The following is a 21,680-nucleotide window of genomic DNA, read 5'->3' as shown; positions in this document are numbered from 1 at the left end:
CAGATCACTTGCATAAAAATGTGTCTATACTATTATCCATCCTCCCATCTTGTGTGTTGGCCTTTACCTACAATACTAATCCTCTCTCCTGTTTGCACTCTCCATAAAACTATCAAATTCCGTTAGTTTATGAGTTCTTGGCCTGAACATAACAGTGTCTGCATCTCGAGGATGACCGACTGTTCTATGGAAAAATCTGAATCTAGTAGTTTTCTAACTCAGGAAGTGAGCCACAACTGAAATGGCCGACTACAGTGTTACACTCCTCTATACAATGCTATCTGTACACTGTTGGTGTGTATCAAGACAAAATCCTACAACTGGCAGATATCTATGCACCCATACGAACACGAAACAAATCTATAAATATAAAAGTTTATTCAGTATAGTGTTTAGAAAAATAAGTTCACATCATTTCAGAATACAATAAAACTTGGGGAGAATAAATCCCTATTACAGTACAATGAAAAAAAATATATATACGATACCTCTTTGGTTGGGTAACTGCACAGAAATGGTTTTTGACTTGAGGTTGGTACCATTAGCAATAAATGCATCAAGAAAAATAAAACTACATAAACATTTCAGATGTGTTCTGCTCTCATAAATCATCATAAGGCACAAAAGAAACAAATATAAATAAAAATAAAAAACAACATGCATAAAAAGCAGAAAAACAGAACAGAAGGTTGGATAAGAGACATGCATATAAGTTAAATAGATAAAAAAAATACAACTAAACGCCACCGATTCCACTTTATAAACTAAACATATATATCCTATATATTTTATTGCTTGCTTTAGTTGTATTTTTCTAATGTTCACAAGCCCTCCTTGAAAAAGAAAAAAAAAACATGCAAAACAGAGGTTAAGTCAAGTAAACATAAGACTAACAAAAAGTTGTGATGCTTAACAACTTTTTTTTCTTTACAAAAAAAAAAAAGCATTTATTTTTCACTAGTTGGAAGCAAAGACCCTAAGAATAAATAGCATTTTGCACGTCATATATATATATATATTTGTTAATGCAGGTTCCATGCAATAGTGAAAAATGCCTAAATAGGTTTTTAGTTAAAATCGTTAAATAGTGCAAAACAATTCATACAAATGTAGTGTTAAATTCTAGGGACGAAATTTCAGCAGAATTCGGGGCAATGCTTGATAATGAATTGATTGTCTCTCCCTTTGTAGTCAGGGCTACCTTAATATGTGCTTAAGTCTCAAAAACTAGAACTACATCACAAGGTAAGGTCCTTAGCCTCAGGGTAATGGGTTTGCGAACGGAGAAATTGGAGTATACATTAATGCTGTAAGACAAACATACAGTACAGATATATTTGACGGATCTACGTTTTTAGAATGTGCTTTGCTACAATTAAATGGCGCAAAGGCCAAAAGGCACCAGGAAAGTTATTAAAAAATTGCTATATTTGGACAGTAAGAAGAAAAAAAAAATAATAGAACAATGGGCCAGGCAATAGTGATCACTTTTCATAAATTTGTGGATGGTTTTTTAAAAGAATATTTAGCAAAAAAAAAACAAACTTCAGGACATACATAAACGGATCTCTACTTAGGCCTATATTGTTGTTTTTAGAATTCTATTGAAGCTTCAACAAAATTCCTCTAATTGTATCCGTTTTAGAACAGAGCTGGTAAATGTTAGTAATAGCATTTGTGACGTAGCAGAAAAGAGAGGAAAAAAAAATAAATCTAAGTCTACATGTAACATTCCAATCGGTCTATTTTAGTTCATTAAAATGTCAAGTAGTAGATTATGCTTTTTTGGGGTAATAGAACAAAAAAACAAAAACAAAATACAAACCAAACAATTCCATTACTGTTTCTAGCTTGTGATCGAAATTTTTCCAGCATATTCCCAAAAACACGAATAAAAAGTACCGATAAGTTCCATTTTTTCTTCTTTTTTTTTTTTTTTTTTTAAACCTTAAACCCAATATTTCATACAATATAATAAAAGTACTTCAGATGGTGTTCCCTTTACTTACTCACCTTTCATGAAAAAGGTTTAATGTGGTACAGGGACAAAAAAAAAAAAAAAAAAAAGCAGTGCGATTTACTAAAAGTTCTAGTTCAAACAGTTGAATGAAACCAAAGTTACGGAGAATCACCTGTTGGACACGTGTGTACCATCTATTATATGTCTTGCATGTCTTCTTCTATTTGAACATTCTGAAGCTTGGCCAACTCTTTCTTACCACTTTCAAGTTCTTCACAGCCCGTATTAACCATCCCACTAATGACATACTTCGATTTTGCATCCAACAACATAACACTCCCGCTGATCGTAGTATTCTGCTCCATGGGCAGATAACTCTCCTTGGATTCCGGTACACTTTGCAGAACCAGGCTGTGCTGACTGTTGAAATCCTGATGGCCCTGTGTGGCAGGAAGGCTGGCATTATTACCGCTTGCAGCAATGGGATCCCCAAGGTCTGACTGTGCAGAGGTCACAGACAGCAGGTCTTGGGCAGCAATGTAGTGACAGTTCGGCATAGGTGCAAAGTTTGCATTACTTGTGGCTGTGACACTGGTTGTGGTGGTGGCGGGTGTAGAAATAGGCTGGCTGAGAGAGACTGACTGGTTCCCTGTAACAGAGGAAAGATTTCCAGGAGCCGTTATCAACGTAGGAGCAAGTTGAAAATTCTGAGCATGAGTTCCATTCACTAAGGAAGCTGCAACAGACTGCAGGGTGTCATCCGAAGACATGCTAATGTTCAATTGTGCTGTGTTTTGACTGACGGGCATTAACGGAGAAAAGACAAGACTTCGTTCCAGGCTATCTTGTTTTATTGAATGAGGAACGGTATAGACCACTGTGCTGGGAGGGAGAGAGCTGAGGAACACTTTTCCTTGATCGCCACTTGAGACAGTATCACTTGTAAATGATCCTCCTTCTGAAGTACCAGGAACGACAGAAAGGTTTCCAATATTTCCTGCAAAGAGAAATGTGACCAGTAAGTAAGTAAAATGGCTAAATAATCTCCAAAAAGCAGTCATCTACAAGTTACCATGTAAATTCAAAGTGGACTTTAATCTCTCCCAAATCAGGAACCTGTAGGCATTATTTGTCGGTTCCTTAGCCTCCACCTATCAAGTTGGCCATCCCACTCCCGAATCCCCTTAAATGGCTGGGCATCAGTCAAACGGGAACTTGTGAAACACAGTGTTCAGCCTCTAGTGATCAGAAACTTATCCCCTATCCATAGGGTGTAGATTGTTAGTTGAGAAATCCCTTTAAAAAAAAAAAAAAAAAAAAAAAAAAAAAAGGACCTTTCACAGCCTCTAACATGTCCAACTCTCTACGTCAATAGATGGTTACTCTACTGATTTTGGCACAATTGGAATTTTTTTTCTCTAGCCCCCACCATACCTGAGCAATCAATGCTAAGTTTTGGTGCCTGAAATGCTATTTAGGTTCTGTCAGAAAGGCTGTATCAGGCAGGAACAGACAAGGGGTGTGATTTCTAGCTCTGACACTGGCTGCCTCTGTTTGGAGCTCTGAATCCCACCCATCTGCCCACCTGACATTACAAAGTTTAGATAGAATATTCAAAAAATAAAGTTTTTCACCCAAGTTTTTATATCGTTCACTATTCTCGTCTGGTCCTTGGAAACTGCAAAGTTAATACTGTAAGTATTTGATGGGATTGTCATATTTCCTCAGACTGAAAAACAGCAGTTTTGCAGGGCTACTATAAACATGAGTGGTGTGTACACATACATTGTGAGTTTGTACATGAAAAGCAGCTGTGGGTCAGTCCATTGAACGTCAATGCAAACAAATGCTGCACGGACGATTTGCTCTACTGTGATGCCAATATATTGAAGACCATGTGTTTTCAGAAAACCACCACCACACTTTATGGGGAAAAAATTACAGTCAATGCACTTGAATATTTACTTAATCTATTTGTAACGGTGCATCCATTTTAGAAGTAGTAATTTCTGAACACAGGTTCCTAGCACTGCATACATGCATACTCCTACACCATACACAAAAAACTTTAAAAGTTCATCCTTTGAAAACATGACAGAAGCGCGACCCTTTCTTCTAATCCTGAACAAGCTTTTCAAGTCCTCAGTAATTTAAAGAATCTACAAGTCAAGTTGTGTGTATCTATAATACGCCTGACCAAAGAGTACCTAGTTAAGACTAAGTATTTTTAAAGGAACCCTGAAGTTTAGATTTTTTTTTTCCTTCATGTGGCATTCCATGTCGGAGGCACACTTCTTTCCACATGGTTTCGAATAAAATCTGCCTACCATGTTTGCAAGTTGCAGGGAAACTGCAGACACAGAACAAATATGGATAAATACATTGACTTTCTCTAAAAAACTAACCAGACTTTATGAAATATATTACAATTCCATCACCAGACACACATTTTTTATTAAAAATAAAAAAAATTAAAGTCTTTACAGTGTAACGGACATAAATCCTATGAGAATAACAAAATTCACATTTTATGGGTTTTATCTGCATTGGAATTCATAGATTTCTCAAGGAGTGCCAACATCTTTCCAAGTATCAGACCAATGTTGGCCATCTCAGTGCGAAGACCACGCAAGTCTTTAGCCATCGAACTCTGAAGCTCACAAAGGTCTTTTAATCTTTGATCTACAATTGAACCTTCTCTCTCTGGCTGATCGCGTGTCCTCTCCTGGGATTCCTGAGGTGGTTTCTCCATTACTTGTTGCGGACAATATGAAGACTTAAAAGGCAACGATGAGCGTTTTCTAAACTTTTTCTTCAATATTCTTTTTGGCCGTTGAAGTAACACAAGGTCACCGCTATCTGAAGAAGAATCTCTCTCCGGCAGGTAAAGTTCTTCTGCAGATGAACATCCAGAAACAGCTTGCTCCAAACTGGATGCTCTGCCACCTGCTTCACGATCACACACATAGGCACAAGATGATAGCGGACTTTGTTGCTCATTCCTGATTAATTCTCGAAATTTGAATTTTTTCTTGGATCCTTCACCAACTTTGTGCAGCCGTTGAACATTGGCTTCAAAATCGCCTTGATCTTGAGACGATACTTTGGGGCTGATGGTCTTGTGGACTTCAGGAGTAGAGTACATTTGACGATGATGCTCATCTTTCACCGGGTCACCTGTGGGAAGACAATATGGTATAAAAAAAAAGTAGAACATTGAGATTGTGTACTTATTTTTGAAGACAAAAAGCATGTTAAATACTTACACAATTGGGTAGTCTGTGGCACAAGGTCCTGTAGACTGAGCTACTGCAAAGGAGCAGAAGAGGAGATCTGGCTGACCTCATCTAGGCCTGACCTTTAAAACAAATAATTTTTTCTTTGAAACAAGGTATATAATAATCTGCCAATAAATATGGCAAAATAAAACTATGGTTTAATCAAAGTAAAATTCAATGTAATATTTAATTTCAGTTAAATGCAGCAATGAAAATAATCTTCTTACCTGGACTCGGAGGTCATCTATCTTCCTTATACTGGCCAACTTAACAGGCACCTAGAACTTGTGTCTAGAGGCTGGCGAGTCTCCTCAATGCTGCCATGTTCTTGATTATATTCACTTAATATTCAGAAACCTTCTTGTCTCTCTTGCAGTAGCCCAGGCTTCACATGATAAGTAGTAATTGCAATACAGGAATCAAAAGGGAACCATAGCCAAAAGCAAATGTAAAATGCCACGAACAACACGTATGTTCCACCAGTCAAGGTGACAGGCTGATGAAATATAGCAATTAAAATCAGAGGTTTTAGATTACTGGTCATTGTCAATAGGTTTTTAAAATAAAATAAAAATAGATAAAGGATGTATGCGCTAGTCAATATTTTTTAAATCAAAATTCATCCCATCCATTGCGAGTAGAGGTCAGTGAAATAAGTATAAATACATGTTGTCCCCAATTACCATAAATGTTTGATATATTTCAAAAAAAGTAAAAAATAGATTACAAAATTGTATATTTCAAGCACCCCTTAGGCTGGTCTTACACGGCCGTAATATAAATCCGCAATTGAGGGTTTTCAATTGCGGACACATTATATTCAGTACGGCCTCTTATACCACTGGATATTTTATCCGTGGTGTGCCGGGCTACAACCGAGGTCCACACTGAATACAGCAGGTCCGCAAAGGCTGTGAATTCACGGCACTGCACAGACTCGCCCATAGAACTCTATGGGTTAGTGCGGCAGTTCATGTTGCTGATCAGCAACTTGCAGAGCGTAAAATCATTACGGCCATGTAAGACCAGCCTTAGATCCACACACAAAAAAAAAAAAAAAAAAAAAAAAAAAATCAATAATGATCTCTGAGATTGTTAATTGTCACCAGACTCTCTAACTACTCCATATCCACTGTTTTAGTAGTCTGAGACGTTCCGCATGAAAGTTCAGGGAGCAGTATCTCAGACAACCATGCACAGTGCGAACAGAAACAGTGTCAGAGAAAGTGATGACCAGCATTTTTTGGTGCAGATTTTGCAGCAGTTTTGTTAATAGAAAACAGGCTGTAAAGTTCCCATTTGAAGAACCGTTCTAAGCATTGTCAGGCAGTCTGTCCCTACACGTGCACTCAGTGTAGTACATAGAGCTGAAGCGTTTACCAAAGTGGGGGGTCACTTCAAATCGCTGTCTCTCCGGTTTTATAACTCCTCGAAAAGTGGTTCTGCCATCATAAGAAAACTGAAGCTCAACTTTCTTATGATACCAGAAACATTTTTCTAGCTGCTATAAAACAGTGACCATCCCACTTTTGGTAAAGGCTTCAGCTCTGCATATTTAAAACATAAGGGTTCACACGGCATGTGAACATACCGTGCGGCTAGCCGCGACGGAATGCTGATGCAGTGCACTGGCATCCTACTCTGGATTAGGCCTGAATGAATGGGCCTAACTGTAAGTGAGTCTTGCGCCATGACTGAGTCAGCCACAGAATCCACGCCAAGATAGGGCATGTCGCTTCTTTTTTCTGCTACTAGCTAGCGGAAAAAAGAAGCGAGTGACTCACATTGAAGTCAAGGGAGCCGTTTTTGGTAGCAGCTTTTGAGACGGATTTTGCTGCCAAAACTCTGTGTGAACATACCCGGTGTACAGACATTTCCTAGTAACTGCTCAGTTAGAGTTGCTAGGCAGAATGTTACAGCCTACCTTATAATAAAAATCAATTTAGAGTATAAATATAATATTATTATTATTATTATTATTAAGGAGTGGGGTAGGAAAAAGAAAAGGGGTAGTTGCATGCTAAGGCCTCACGTTGCAGAGGTTTTTTGTTTGTTTTTTCCTATCAGTATATCTTTGCAGAATGTGAGGAGATCCATGCAAACTTGGGGAGAACATACAAACTCCTTACAGATGTTATTCCTGGCGGGATTTGAACCCAGGACTCCAGCGCTGCAAGGCTAACCATTGAGCCACTGTGTTGCCCCACGGTGCAGAGTTTTTTTGATGCTCAGAGCTGGTAATTTGGCCTATAGATCCCACAGCCCCGGTTGCTAAATTTGCACCTTACAAATACCTTGCTATGAGGCCCTTACACCCTTTCAAGTTTCAGGGTAAGTTTTGAGCAGGATGGAAAATAAAGTACTGAACTACACTGTACTTTTTCCCACACAAACTGACGGGAACAAATGTGCTGATCATAGCCCACACTGCTGCAAGGACAACTACGCTGTCAGATAAAAGGTGGACATACACATTAAAGTTATGTCGACTGACCATCTTAAGTGTATGGAGTGCTTTCAACTCTCCCTGTCTATAGTAAATGTCATGGTAAAGAAGAATCAGGCTACGTCCATTCCATATGTTCTCAGGGATAAAAAAAACCAAAACAAACAAAACAAAAAAAAAAAAGCACAAAACACCGACAGAGGAGTTTGGCAGCAGGTCACTCCCTCTCTTCATTTACTACACTTGCACACTTGGCAAAGTCTACTATTGGAGTGGGGAGGAGCGGGTGTAAGCCAAACACTATTCAAAGCACACGACCAGCTTAGGGTCAGGGGCACGACTGGCACGATTTGCCCGAAGCGGAAACACCGCAGGAAAAATCGTGGTGTTTTACAGTAAGGGCAAAGTGGATGGGATTCTAGCAAGTCCCATGCCCACTTTGCTGTAAAAAACCGTGGTGCGGAAACGCCATGATTTCCAAAATAGGAAGTTTTGGAAATAGCAGTATGATAATTATACCTAGGGAAACGCCGGCGGTTTCCCCATAGGTATAATTGTAACAGAAAGCCCGCAGAGGAAAACTACATGAACTTTCTGTCTAAAGTGCTGCATGTAGAACTAAGGGCTCGTTCACGTCTGCGCCCGGTCTCCGTTCTGCAGGTTTCCGTTTCCGGCACAAAACAGGGCAGGAGACGGAAACCTGCAGGACTCTTCCCATTCATTTGAATGGGTTTGAAAGATGTCCGGCCGTGAGCGCCGGTGAGTGTTTTATGCTCGTTGCCGCGAAACCGTTTTTTTTTTTTTTTAAATCGGATACAGAGTCGGACATGCAGTACTCTGTGTCCGATTTTAAAAAACCGGTTTCGCGGCAGAGAGCATAAAACGCTCACTGCCAGACCCGGTCTGACAGCTTTCCGTCTTCCGCATGCAGAAGACGGAAAGCTGAGAATGGAGATCGAACGCTAGTCTGAACCTAGCGTAAGATGTGTTGCCGCCGCGGTTTTTCCCGCAGCCTTTTTTGCTGCGGGATGACCCGTGGGGCCTTAGCCTAAAGCAGTTTCTTGGGTTATATATGGATGACTTCAGGACAGGCCATCAGTATCTGAGCAGTAGGAAGCTGACACCAGCTATTTAAGACTGCTGCTAGGCCCAATAATATACAGTGTACAGAGCTGGAAGCAGATGGCTGTAGTTATGCTAGTTAACTGCAGCTCAGCCCTCCTTGAAGTGAGTGTGCTTGGCTACAGTAATATTGCATGACCACTATACAAGGTATGCAGCTCCCCTGTTTCTGGCTCTCTACACTGTATAGTAGAAACAGCTGAGTGATGTGTAGGGACCCCATTGTGTGCTCAGACTGACTACTGTATATAAGCTCACAATCCTGGTCCAGTCTAGTCACAAGAATTAATATTAGCGATTTGGCAATGTGAAGCAGGCAGCTTTCTTGTGGTAGACTTGGTAATGTTAGCGTTCTGATAAAAGGACTTCTGTATTGCAGATACAAGACTAATTTGCACAGGATTTGGGAATATCTGAAGCTTCATTTCTAAGGGTGGCATTAGGCATTTGCAGGGCTCATGCATATTTGTATCATAATGCATAACACCATAGAGGCAATTGTGGGGTTAAACCTAATGACTGGTTCTCAATAAACCAGCGAGAATAAAAGCAGCTTGATAAATGTTCAATACAAAGACCATACAACGTGTATCAGGCCATATATGTCCGAAGTCCCATACACACTAGAACAGCAACCACTGCGAGAAAAACCGAGCCAGAATCTTCTAGGTTGTCAGAAAAAAAATTATGGACTATTCTATCAACTTTTTGCAGACATCTGTAGTAAAAGCCCCTGTGGTATTCACTGTACTTCACATGAACCTATATTACCCTTTTCCAAAAAATATTGCAGACGCAAAGGAACATATAGGAAAGGTTATACTTCCTTATACGTCTTCAGCTTATCCCTATTATGCCCAGAGAAATTTCGGAAAGTAACATTCTAAAATGTATTTCTGTTTCTACCTCAAAATAGTTTGCTTCATTTACTTTGCAGGAGACAAAGGGATGTGTTTTTTTTTTTTTTTTACCATGTAGTGACTAGAGCAGATATTAATCCATATTCCAATTTTTAATTTTGGAAAATAGTCATTTTTGCCATCAAAAATCAATCCAATAATCCTTGTGTGTATAATGATGCCAAATATGTGTACACTGTGCAACATGACATGACTATGGTGCCGAGAACAAAAACCTATTTTAGTGCTACCCTTAGCTTAATATGTACCGTCTGTAAATGGGGAGGAGAAATAATATACAGCGGTAGCTGAAGTACACACCTTTTTATTCCCTGGCGTTTATTTTTTGTTGTGGATGCCACTGGTCAAATACTCCCAGATGTACAATATCCATTTTTTATAGCCTTGAAAATGGATAGGTTGTGTGAAAGTTGCCATACTGTGTTGGAAACCATCCATTGTGTTGTACCAAATCAAGATTACTACAGAGTTTCATACAGATTCAGCCATATCCAACTACTGCTCTAATCTAAATGACGGCAGGTAAACCAGGTAAAGAGAAACAACGGTCCATCATTACTTTCAGACATGGAGATCCAGTCATCCACAATGTGGAGTTAAGAAAACCATTCGATGCTATGATGAACTGGTTCTCATGAAGACGGTCCAAGCAAATGAAGACCAAAAGAAATCTCTGGTACAAAGAAATTCATGAGCCTTAGAAACCCCAATTTAACGGCACCTCAGATTAGAGCCAACAGATAAAGTACCAGACACATCAACCTCAGCTGTTCAGAGGAGACTCTGAGAATCAGGCCTTACGGCTGAATAGCTGCAAAGATCCCGCTACTAAGGAACAAGAAGAAAATTGCTTAGAAACATATGGAACGGATATTAGACCACTGGAGAGGTGTATTTTTATATGATGAGTCAAAATTTGAGATTTGGGGCTCCCACCATCAAGCTCTTGAGAGACGTAGAAAAAGTAGAGGATGTTTTTTCTACATGTGATTAACACTAAAGTATTGGGTAGAAAGTGCGATGGCGCTTTGCCGACGACTATTTTGGACATTTTTCAAAATTATAGCTACACTTAACCAGGATGGCTACCACAACACTCTATAGCGATTTGCCACGTCATCCAGTCTGAGCTTAGCGAGACCATCATTTGTTTCTCAACAAGACAATAATCTCAAGGGCCATCTGGCCAAGGAGGAGAGTGAAGAGTACGATGTTGGATCAATTGGCCTCCAGAATCACCCAACCTAAAGCCAATTGAGATGGTTTGGGATGAGTTGGATTACAGATTGTAGAAAAAGCAGCCAATAAGTGCAACAACTCTGGGAATTATTTCACCATTCCAAGTGGCTACCTCATGAAACTGATTGAGAGATTTCCAAAGAGTGTTCAAAGCTGCCCTCAACTAGAAGGGACTCATTTTGAAGAATGTAGAAACATATCCTGAATATTTTTTTTTACTACTAAACTGTACATATGTCACTCCATAACTTTCATATCTTCAATATGAACCTACAATGTAGAAAAAACAAACTATGGAATGAGTTTATTTTTTTTTTATTTTTTTTTTTTAAAAAAGAGGGCAGGTTTGTTTGTTTTTTGAATCATTGTTTTGCTTTATTTTTGGTTGCTTTTACTCATATTAAGTTATTTTTGCATTTTGCAGGTAAGAGTGATCTTACAATAACTGCCTAGGCAGATCACATCATCTCTGCAGGCCTCCTAGATGTTCCTCACACTGGAAATCCCTGTGACATTACGGATCTCACTGGGTTTTCAAGTGAGTATAGATGCGCCCGAGTCTGAGTATAGATGCGCACTTCTGAATTTGGGAACAACAGCACTCAATTTCAGCACTATGTTCAGGGGTATTTTATTATAGGGAAATTTCTGCACACTGTACATGGGTTCAGCACTTACAATCCTCACCACTATTGGTCCATCCTGTTTACAAAACTGTACGCGCGATTAACGCCACGTGACATAATGCCACCATGACTGATACGCCACGGCAGTTAGTGTGAATTGGCTTTGATGATCATGTGATGTTCTTCCATGCACTGTGCAGACTGCATATAATCTGAGCAATACTTGTAATGTAACATTTTATTATACAGCAGGTCTAAGCTTTTTACACATTTGCAAGAGAAACGCAACGCTCTATAACTTGCGACGCTCTATGCAAGAGAAAATCCAGCCAATATTCTATAGAACGGGGATTTTCACCTTCTAACATTTTGTCAAGTCATTTTAAAAGATAAAGAAAAATGAAAATCCCCTTAAAAATAAGATCATTCAACGTAAAATAATTAGTTTGAATATTTTACCTGTATGGCTCTGTGTCCATTTCTGTGGGTTATCTTTTACATCATACATTATGTATTTTACCATTTTATTTAAAGGGGATTCCAGTTTTGTTTTTTTAATGGCCTATTGACAGGATAGACCACAAATAAATAAGTGATAGGGGGTCAACACCAGACCCCCGCACCAATTATCTGTACGGCAGTCGCTTCTGGCGGCCATCCAGTACACAATTCAGGACTGTAAGCAGAAAGCTCTGTCCACTGTCTAGCAGCCAGGCACCTTCACTACGCCCGTGGACTACGTTGACTATTGCTGGTCTTCCATTAACATCACAATAGCGGTTGCTTGTGTGTTACAAACTTTATGTGGCATATTGTACCTCCTAATGTATATCTCAGGAATGGCCATCAAATATCGGGGGGCTCCATGGTATGGACGCACATGATACAAATATAATTCTGACACTTTAGAAATCACCTTCACACATGGAATATTCTGACGGATTTACAGAAGTGCAACCAATCACAAGGAAGCTTGTATTTCTTATAGTGCCCTTGAATAATGAAAGCTGTGATTTGCTTGATTCCTTTCTCACTTTCAGAAATTTGTCCTATGGTGGTACCAGAGCTAAATAAAGTCATACTGGAGCTTGAGTAGGTACAAAGACAGGCAACCAGTGTAATAAATGGAATGAGCTGTCTGCAATAATCATGGAAATTATCACAATTAGGGTTATATAGCTTAAAAAAATGGCTGAAGGGTGTCCTACTAAAAGGTCAGTGCAGAGACCTCTCCTAGTATCTATTCAGTGACAATGGAGCATCCTCTATGATCAGAGGCAAATAGGTTTCTACACAGACATAGAAGGGGCTTCTTTACTATAAGAGTACTGAAACCAGGGAACTATGTCGAAGAAAGCTGTCATGGGGAGAGCAACATTATGGGTTATAGTTACTAGATTTCTGGAGACAAGACATTGCGCTTGGGAATTATTCTCATTACCAGATTTGCAGATGGGAAGGTTTCCCATAAGAAGAAGAAATGGTCATTTATCTCATGTTTTTTTATTTTTGTCTTTGTCCAGCTCAAAACTGCAGAATAATAGGTTGCACTAGATAGATGTATTTTTTTCAGGGCCTTACATATTATGTGACTAAGGTCATCAGCCCTTGAGTAGTAAGTAATGATGTTCTGCAGCAGCTGTAGCATATAACCATCTAATACTTACTGCAGCTGCTAAAGAACCTTATCCTAAAGAAAGGGGTCTTGTAAAAGGAGAAGAATGGCATCTGCAAGAAGAAGATGAGTAGCGCCATATAGTGCCAGTCATCTCTGTAAAAACTTCAGGTTATATATACACACACACACAGCAGACACCAAGGCCCCAAGGTTTGCGCATTTCTGGTTTAACCAAATGATGGCTATATCCATTTAGGAGTGCCACTAATGGGCTGTAAGCGCTGGACCGATGGAAATATCAAACCAATAAGTTTACTAAGTCTACTTAATAATACCTCATATGTAGCAGAGCTATTTATAGCTCTCCGCACAACAGCTGCAACATAGGAGTATAGACATAGCTTTACCATTGTTCTCTATGACTTCAGAAACATGGAATGGACTCTTTGCAAGGCCAAGTCTTATGAAATTGGACAGACAGTACATATACACACACACACAATACAAAATGTATACACACACACAATATATATATATATATATATATATATATACACACTCTCACACCCCAACTGTACAGACTGCATCAGGCAATCACAGCATGTATTATATTTGTGCAGTGCTGATATAGCACAGCGATGATCCAAGAGACATCCCATCAGACCCATTTAGAAAGCAGATGTTCTGACAATGCGTCACTACATTTAGAACAGTATTACTGGCCTTTTTCAAGATGGGTGCATAATGTGAGAAATTCACATGGGAGAAATTGTGGTCGCCGTATTTTTCCTTTTTATGTATGTGCGTGCATGTGTATACGTGTCCCTAAAGATTCCAACATGTAATTCTGAATACATGCCTGGCTCCCACTAAAATGGGTTTGCTAGGTTTCCACATGGAGGATCTATCCTAAAGATAAGCTATTAATGTGTAAACCCTGCAGGTCCAATCCAATGTAGAGTACTGTGGCAATGCCCCTTTCAAAGACTTTCGTAGAACAATAGACTTTGGTGTCATACTTCAAGATACATTCTAGAAAACAGGATGCAGATTACTCTATGCACAGACTCCTTTCTAGACATTCTAGTTACCTTGTGACACTGCAACAGAAGGCAGCTGGAGTGTGGAGAATCCAATACTTCCATTAATGAGCTGAGCGTTTGTTCCTGAATTGGGTATCTGGACAATGCCATATGGGTTTATCTGTATGGGAGTGGTAAATGTAACAACGGTTCCGCCATCTTGAGAAGCAGCAGGCTGGATAGTCTCACTCTTGACTTCTGTAGCAGGTATTAACCCTGGAAACGAAGGCTGGATATTTGTAGTGTATGATGAGGAAGAATCTGTCAAACCAGCTTGAAGGGCCTTTACTTCCTCAGGGGTGGACACCAAGATGTCAGAGTTCGGAACACCATTGCTCACAATGGTAGAGGCCAATTTTGGAGAATTCAATGTCACTGTTTGCGAATTCGCCACATTTAAGCCATTTAGAAGAACGCCGTTGGGTCCCTGGATAAATGAGCTCCCGTTTAAGAAGACGGGCGAAGTATTGGAGGATACCAAACTTCCATTTAACAGCACTCCAGAAGAACCTAATGAGATCTTATTTCCAATGTGCTGCATATACACCGTGTCAGCGTGCGTAGGAAGGTTTATGTTGGAGATGCCATCTGAGTTGGGAAGAGGATGTGGAGACAAGTCGTCTTGGCCTTTGCTGGATTCATCTTCAGTGCTGTGGTTTCCATCCGACTCACTAAAGATGCAAAGTAAAACATCCAAAGAGAGAAATCATTAACAAAACTGCAATCTGAATGAAAAGAACAAGATGATGGTTTATTATTTTTAAGCAAACAAGTGTTTCAGGGTAACCTCTTGTGATGAGACTAATGGACACTTGAGCTTGCGTGAAGTGCCAAGAAGCAAACAATGAAGGGCCATTTGGCATATAAATGGCAGCATTGGTAAACAAACACCAGTTGTTACGCAGCAAAGCAAATACCATACCAAGGATTACAAAAAGGGCACAGTTGTTAGGGCACCATAAACAGAAAAAGTTAACCCAGTCTTCAACAAGGAAATTACAGAAAATACAACGTTTTTGGCCAGGTCGCTATTATCTTGCCACTGAAATAAGGGACAACCAAACGGCCTCAATTATATACTTCCTGATCACACAAGCTTGCAATTCACAGAAAGCCTGGAAAAAAACTAGAATGCCCCAAAGGTGTGACTGCATGGGGGAAGAGATTCAGAGCAGTGGGGGGAGGTTTTCCTTTAACTAGGAACCATTAGTTTAGACAACTCAAGGAATGTTACCTGTCTACGTTTGCCCATCCATCAAGCATCCCTCCCCCCACATCTGTATGCTGTAAACCAGGGCTATAGAGATTGTGATCTTGAGAGAGCACAAGCGCCAAACACAAACGACAAAAATAGTTCTGCAGCACATGCCTGCAAGCAGACAATTAAAGACCTCAATCAGCGGCGTGCATAGGCGGCCATTGTGCAGGGTGCTCATATCTGAAGGAGAGGCATAACTGCACACTTAAGGTCCATGAATATTTTACAAGCTGTAAAGATTTGATGTATGACATGTGAAAAAGAGGGTATATGGAAGCATGCATGCTACATAATATCAGAAAAGAACAACCAAATTCCTATTGACACTGCTAAGCACATCGAGACATGAAGTAAAGGAGTTTACTTCATAGATCTTCTCATTAATGACAATAACTATATCATCTATCTTCCTCCAGCCTCGTAAGGGTCATACACATGTCCAAACTAGAGCTCCATAATACAAGAAGGTTGTATGGACCCATAATACAGAGGTAAAAATCTCTGCATGTGTTCTCAGTAGGGAATAAGCCAGCTATGCCCACAACTTATCTCCTTTAAGCACAGAGGATCAGGCATACTGAACTTCAACGTGCCCAATCCTTTCTCCCTCCAACACAACAAACATCATTAGAAGATGTAATACACAATAGGTGGTTGGCCAGCCCCCCCAAAAATCAGTAGGTTAGACCAGCTTTAGTCTAAAGCAGGGGTAGGCAACTTTTAGCACTCCAGCTCATGCAAAATTACTAATTTCAAAACATCTGGAACGGTGAAAGTTGCTTATCCGTGGTCTAATGTATATGGCCACCTTTATCCGTTGTCTAATGTATATGGCCACCTTTAGACCAGCTCAAGAGCAACATTTATAAATCCCTGGATCCTCTTAGGGCTTGTTCACACGGGACAGGAGGGGGCGGATTATGGCGCTGAATCCACATCATAATCCACCTCCTCACAATCGAGGTCTATGTAGACCGCCAGGCTATTTTTTTTTTTTTACGTGAGTGGCATGTTGCCGCTTCTGGAAAAAAGAAACAAGCTGTCCTTTCTTGAGGCGGACTCCGTGGCGGATTCAGCCCTGGCGTCCTCCTCGCAGCAGCACCCTCCGAAGTGGGCCCATTCATTTCAGCCTACTCCGGAGGGGGAAGCCGCGACAGTCAGGGCTGGCGCATTTTGGCCCGAGAATGACGCGGGAAGCCAAAATCCACCCCTCCACTTCCCGTGTGAACAGGGCCTTACATCCATAGCTATCCACACACAGTACCTCATTGCACAGACACAATGACTCATATATATATATATATATATATATATATATATATATATATATATACATACATACATATATACACACGTCAGTCCTGCCTATACCACACATCAGCTCCTCGGGATTAGGTGCCCCTTTACTAGGTCAGGTCCCAGATGTCTTAGTTGCATTGGCCTAAAGTTTTGTAATATAGTCTGCACATGTATTAAAGCAGAAGGACCATCACTATAGAGACAGCTCCTAGTGGATTTCCTCTGTACATGGTATTGAATAAATATATACAACAGCAGACCATTCCACAAATCCGGCAAACAGCATTATTTCAGTACTGAACGCGCCTTTCAAGAAAAAAAAAAAAAAAAACACCTCAGGCCAACTTCTCTCATTAAGTTCTGCAAATGGGAGGGGTAAAGAGACAGAACAGGGAAGGGCTGAACGTTCTGCTGAAGAATAGGTCACCTCCACCTGGCAGGCCAAACCAGTCACAAACCTGTAAAGATAAGGGATTTCTGAAGACAACAAACTAACCCCTGCAAAGCCTTGACGTCCCAGACAACGTCACAACCCTGTACCTTGCTCTCAAACATAAGAATGAGTGTGAATACAGGCAGCGGATAGCTGGCGGCCAAAGGAGCAATTGTTTCTTAGTCCTGATCAACCAATAACACAGCTAGGCCCAAGTCTTAGTTCAGTGGCAAGGAGCAGCTACCAGACCACTATTCTGCTGGGGATAGGAATAATGTGCATCCCCTCACGGGTGATATTGCTGACATATGTGGAAGGGAAATATGGAGTCTGTGGCATCAGTAATAAATCTCAGGGCATGTTCACACAGCATTTTTTAGTCCCAAAATATGCTTTTAGCTGCAGGATTTTGAAGAGAGTTACACATGGATTTTAACCTTCTATAGTTCACTGTGGCTTCAGTGTTAAAGACATGAAAGGTTACTTTTTTTTTAACCCAATGTGTATTTATAAACCACAGCAAAAAAACTCTTCAGTAGATTTCAGGCAGATCTGAGTAAAGTATAGGCACCAAAATCAGCAGGATTAGAAACGCTGTGTGACCAATCCCTTAGGCTCGGACTTGCCCATGACAATAGTCGTAATGTGAGGTGCTAATGGTCGCACTGTGCAATGACTCTCCCACATACAAACAAAAACCCAAAACACCTTTATATTTATGGCTGTTACAGTTGTGCAATCTTGGAGTTGTATGTTATACTTGGAACATTACAGGGCAACACTGCAAAATTTGGGTTTGTGACTAAAACTTCCATGTAGCTCAAACTTTTAAAGGAGTCTGTCAGTAGTAAATGGGTTCTACACCTACTCCCAGCACCTTGTAGGGATGATTCTACAGTTACAAAATATGCCCCTGTTAAGATACATTCACACAACAGTGATTAATGGCCGTATGATGTCCGTTTTTTTAATGGACGTCATATGGCATCATTGAATTCAATGTCAGTAAATGGGGGCTATTCATATGCCTATTATCCTATTTTCATGGATCATCCATACACTCAAATGTATGGGGGGGGGGGGGAATCTGTGAAAATGGTTGTTTTTTCAAAGGAATTTACACCTTGGTCATCTGAATGTAGCTTCCTTGAGCTTTGGAGCATCATTTCCATGTAAACTGCAGTTTTATTCATGTGCAAATGAGGGGAAATTGCAAGTCTACAGCCAAGACCAAGGCCCAAACAAGCTAAGACATACCCATAAAGCACTTGTCCCCTTACTTGCATATGAATAACATAGCGCTTTCCATGAACTGGAGCTCCAAAGTTGACTAACAGGAACATTTGGAGACTACAGAATCACTTCCACAAGTACTGAAATTAGGTTCATTACCCAGTTACTACTGACAGACTTCCTTTAAAGTACATGCTGGTTAATCCTCAAACCCAGATATGTCGCATTATCCAACGTAACCACCTTTGTTACAATGCACAACACTAGATACCTAATAACAAACATAATATCAAGAACTATCAGGAAGAAATTCTAGGAAAGGATGGCGCCTGCAGTACTAGAAGTACTTTTGGTTAATATAATGAACCAATAAACTACAACTTAGACACGTGCACGGATCACTACTTGTGGGATATAATTCACAACAATATAGGGTTGCCTATTACAGTGTCCTAAGTCCTAGCCTGTAGCTCTGAGTTCCAGCATACTATAAAGCTCTTGTATCAGGGCATGCTGGGACTTGTGGCTCTGCAACTATAGGCCATGTTGTGAACAAGGTGATTTAAGATAGTCCTAAACTGGAAAAAAAAAAAGTGATCCCTACAACAGGACAAGGGCCACAACCATTATTGATATGGGACTTGTAGCATTGTAATAAACCTTTTTATATGTATAGGCAGGCTAAGCCATTTGGTGCACAAATATATCAACTTCCAGGTAAACAAAAGGATTCGGAGTGGCATGAAGGTGTTAAAAGTGCATTTGTGAAGCCCCCTGGATTCCCCCCTCTCTGCAAAAACAAGTGAGTGGCAGCTAAGGGGAACAAGCTCACATCTGTTCTAACACTCTCCTGTGCAGTCATAGGGGCTTACAGCAATCTCAGCCCCCACTGGCAGCAAGTCAGCGCCCCTTCTCTGCCCCCCTTTACCAGCACAAGTGATTTATTTTAGTATAAGCAGCGCCTTGTGGATAATCTAAAGCATAATGGAAAATGACCAGTCCTTACCTAAACTACCAGAAAACTCTGGGCAGCTGCAGAAATCAGGATGACAGCGGGATCACAAAATGGGCAAGGCGATCAAAGGGCACTGGCACAGAAGGAGTCCTCTCCTATCTAGGATTTCAATGAAACCCGAGCTGAATGAGTTCAGAATCAGGTTTCACAACACTGCAGTCTGATCTGCCATGCTCTCCGCTGCATCAAATTTTAGTAAATCATTGACTATGTCAAAATTAAAATTAGATACAGAAACTGCAAAGTGCCCATCAAATATAGCCTGGCTTACCCCCTCCCCCTCATGCAGAGGACATGGGCCACCAGATCCCCTATACATACACCTTTATTATACTGAGGTCACTGGCTTCATGAATCAATGGGGCTCCTATGGCCATGCTAATAACCAACACCTAGCAGTAACTACAGGGAAAAAAAAAAGTTTGCAGCAGAGCAGCGCCATATTGCAGCAAGCACAATAGAAAGTGGCGAAAGTTTGGTGCTCACCTCTTGGACTGCGCCTCGGACGGGTTGCGGTCGCGCTGCCGGCGGTTCTTGAACCAGTTGCTGACCTGGGTGAGGGACAGGCCGGTGATCTTGGCCAGGTTCCTCTTGGCGGCGGGGGACGGGTAGCGGTTGTGCTTGTAGAGCTCCTTGAGCGCGTTGCGGGACTTCTCCTTGAAGCAGTAGACGGTCTCCTCTCCGTCCCAGATGGTCCGGGGCAGCGGGAACTTCCTCCTCAGCCGGTACTTGTCCACCGCCCCCAGCGCTCTCCCCCGGGCCTTTTCCGCCTCGTTATACCGAGCCTTGTACCACAAGTCCTGCAGCACGGCGTGGTTGGACGGCTCAAAGTTATGGCTCTCCAGCACCGAGAAGAGCTCCTGGTACCTGCCCTGGTGGAAGGCGACCAGCGCCCGGGCTTTCAGGATACTCTCATTGCCACGTAGCAGGTCACTCTGGGGCAGCGACCACAGGAACCGGGCCAGCCTGTCCAGGTCCCCACCTTGCTGCAGAGCCTCGCACACGCAGGCGACATGCTCCGGAGAGAAGGCGAGGGTGTACGGGGCCCCCCCGCCGCCAGCACCGCCGCTGCTCACAAGTTCGCTCTTGATCCCCTCCTCTGTCCCGGGCTGGTGTGCATGCTCCATAGAGAATGGAGCCGCGTCCAAGGCATCTTCCTGCTTGATCTCTATTGCATTTGGGATCCCGTTGGAAGGGGAAGACATTTTTTCCCCCCTTCGGTTAAAAAAAAAAAAAAAAGTCCACCCCTCCCGTCTGATCAGGTTTCCATCGGCCACGCAGCGATCATTACTTCCCCCCCTCCCCTGAAGTGTAAACGGATCGCAGCAATGTGACTACTACACAACTGCAAACTCTGGCAGGAACGTCCTGGCCTGGAGCTGGGAGAACCATTGGGGGAACTGGAGGGGGCGGGGACTTTAGAATGGAAGACCGGCCGTTGCTCTGGCAACCGTCACTCAAAGCGTTCGCTCCCCCTCCCAGCTCTCGCACGGCCAGGCTCAGGCTGTATAGTATACACCTCTACCTGGCCTGAGCCTGTTCTCCACATGGCTGTGACTCCCTACATAGGGGGTGCTGTGTAGCCCCTCTGCCCCTCCATATTTGTCTATGGTGCACTTTATAGTCCACCTGATCAGGTCACATTAACTTTTCACATATAAGTAATAATAATAGGTGTGAAAACACCCCTGAGATAAGAAATATTAATCATTATTATGTATTATAGGGGCAGCACGGTGGCTCCGTGGTTAGCCTTGCAGCGCTGGAGTCCTGGGTTCAAATCCTGCCAAGGGCAACATCTGCAAGAAGTTTGTATGTTCTCCCTGTGGTTGCCTGGGTTTCCTCCAGGTACAACGGTTTCCTCCCACACACCAAAGACATACTGATAGGGAATGTAGATTGTGAGCCCTATATGGGACAGTGACTGACAATGTCTGTAAAGCGCTGCAGAATATGATGGCGCTATATAAGTAAGCATAATAAATAAATAAATTATCTGGATAATATAAACATTACCTAAGGCTCTGTTCACATCTGCATTACGCCTTGACTGCAGAGACCCCCATTATTCCTAAGAACATAGGGTGTTTTACTCTCATGAAGGGAGATGCACCCCTGCTCCAATTCATTAAAGGGATTCTACCACTAAAT

General features: G+C 41.4%; 1 protein-coding gene across 1 annotated transcript; it reads right to left on the bottom strand.

The window, feature by feature from the left end:
• Positions 1–361: 361 nt before the first annotated feature.
• On the bottom strand, positions 362–20,921 carry SIX4 (SIX homeobox 4). Its single transcript, XM_075282749.1, is given in 4 exon segments — positions 362–2,957; positions 14,301–14,962; positions 20,016–20,855; positions 20,857–20,921. Coding segments are annotated over 4 exon segments (2,367 nt in total). The 3' UTR covers positions 362–2,157.
• Between the last annotated feature and the right edge of the window lie 759 nt (positions 20,922–21,680).

This window comes from Leptodactylus fuscus, chromosome 7 (assembly GCF_031893055.1).
Source record: "Leptodactylus fuscus isolate aLepFus1 chromosome 7, aLepFus1.hap2, whole genome shotgun sequence".
Classification (NCBI taxonomy): Eukaryota; Metazoa; Chordata; class Amphibia; order Anura; family Leptodactylidae; genus Leptodactylus; species Leptodactylus fuscus.
Note: the sequence above shows the minus strand (reverse complement) of the source record. Positions and strands in the feature narration are given on the sequence as shown.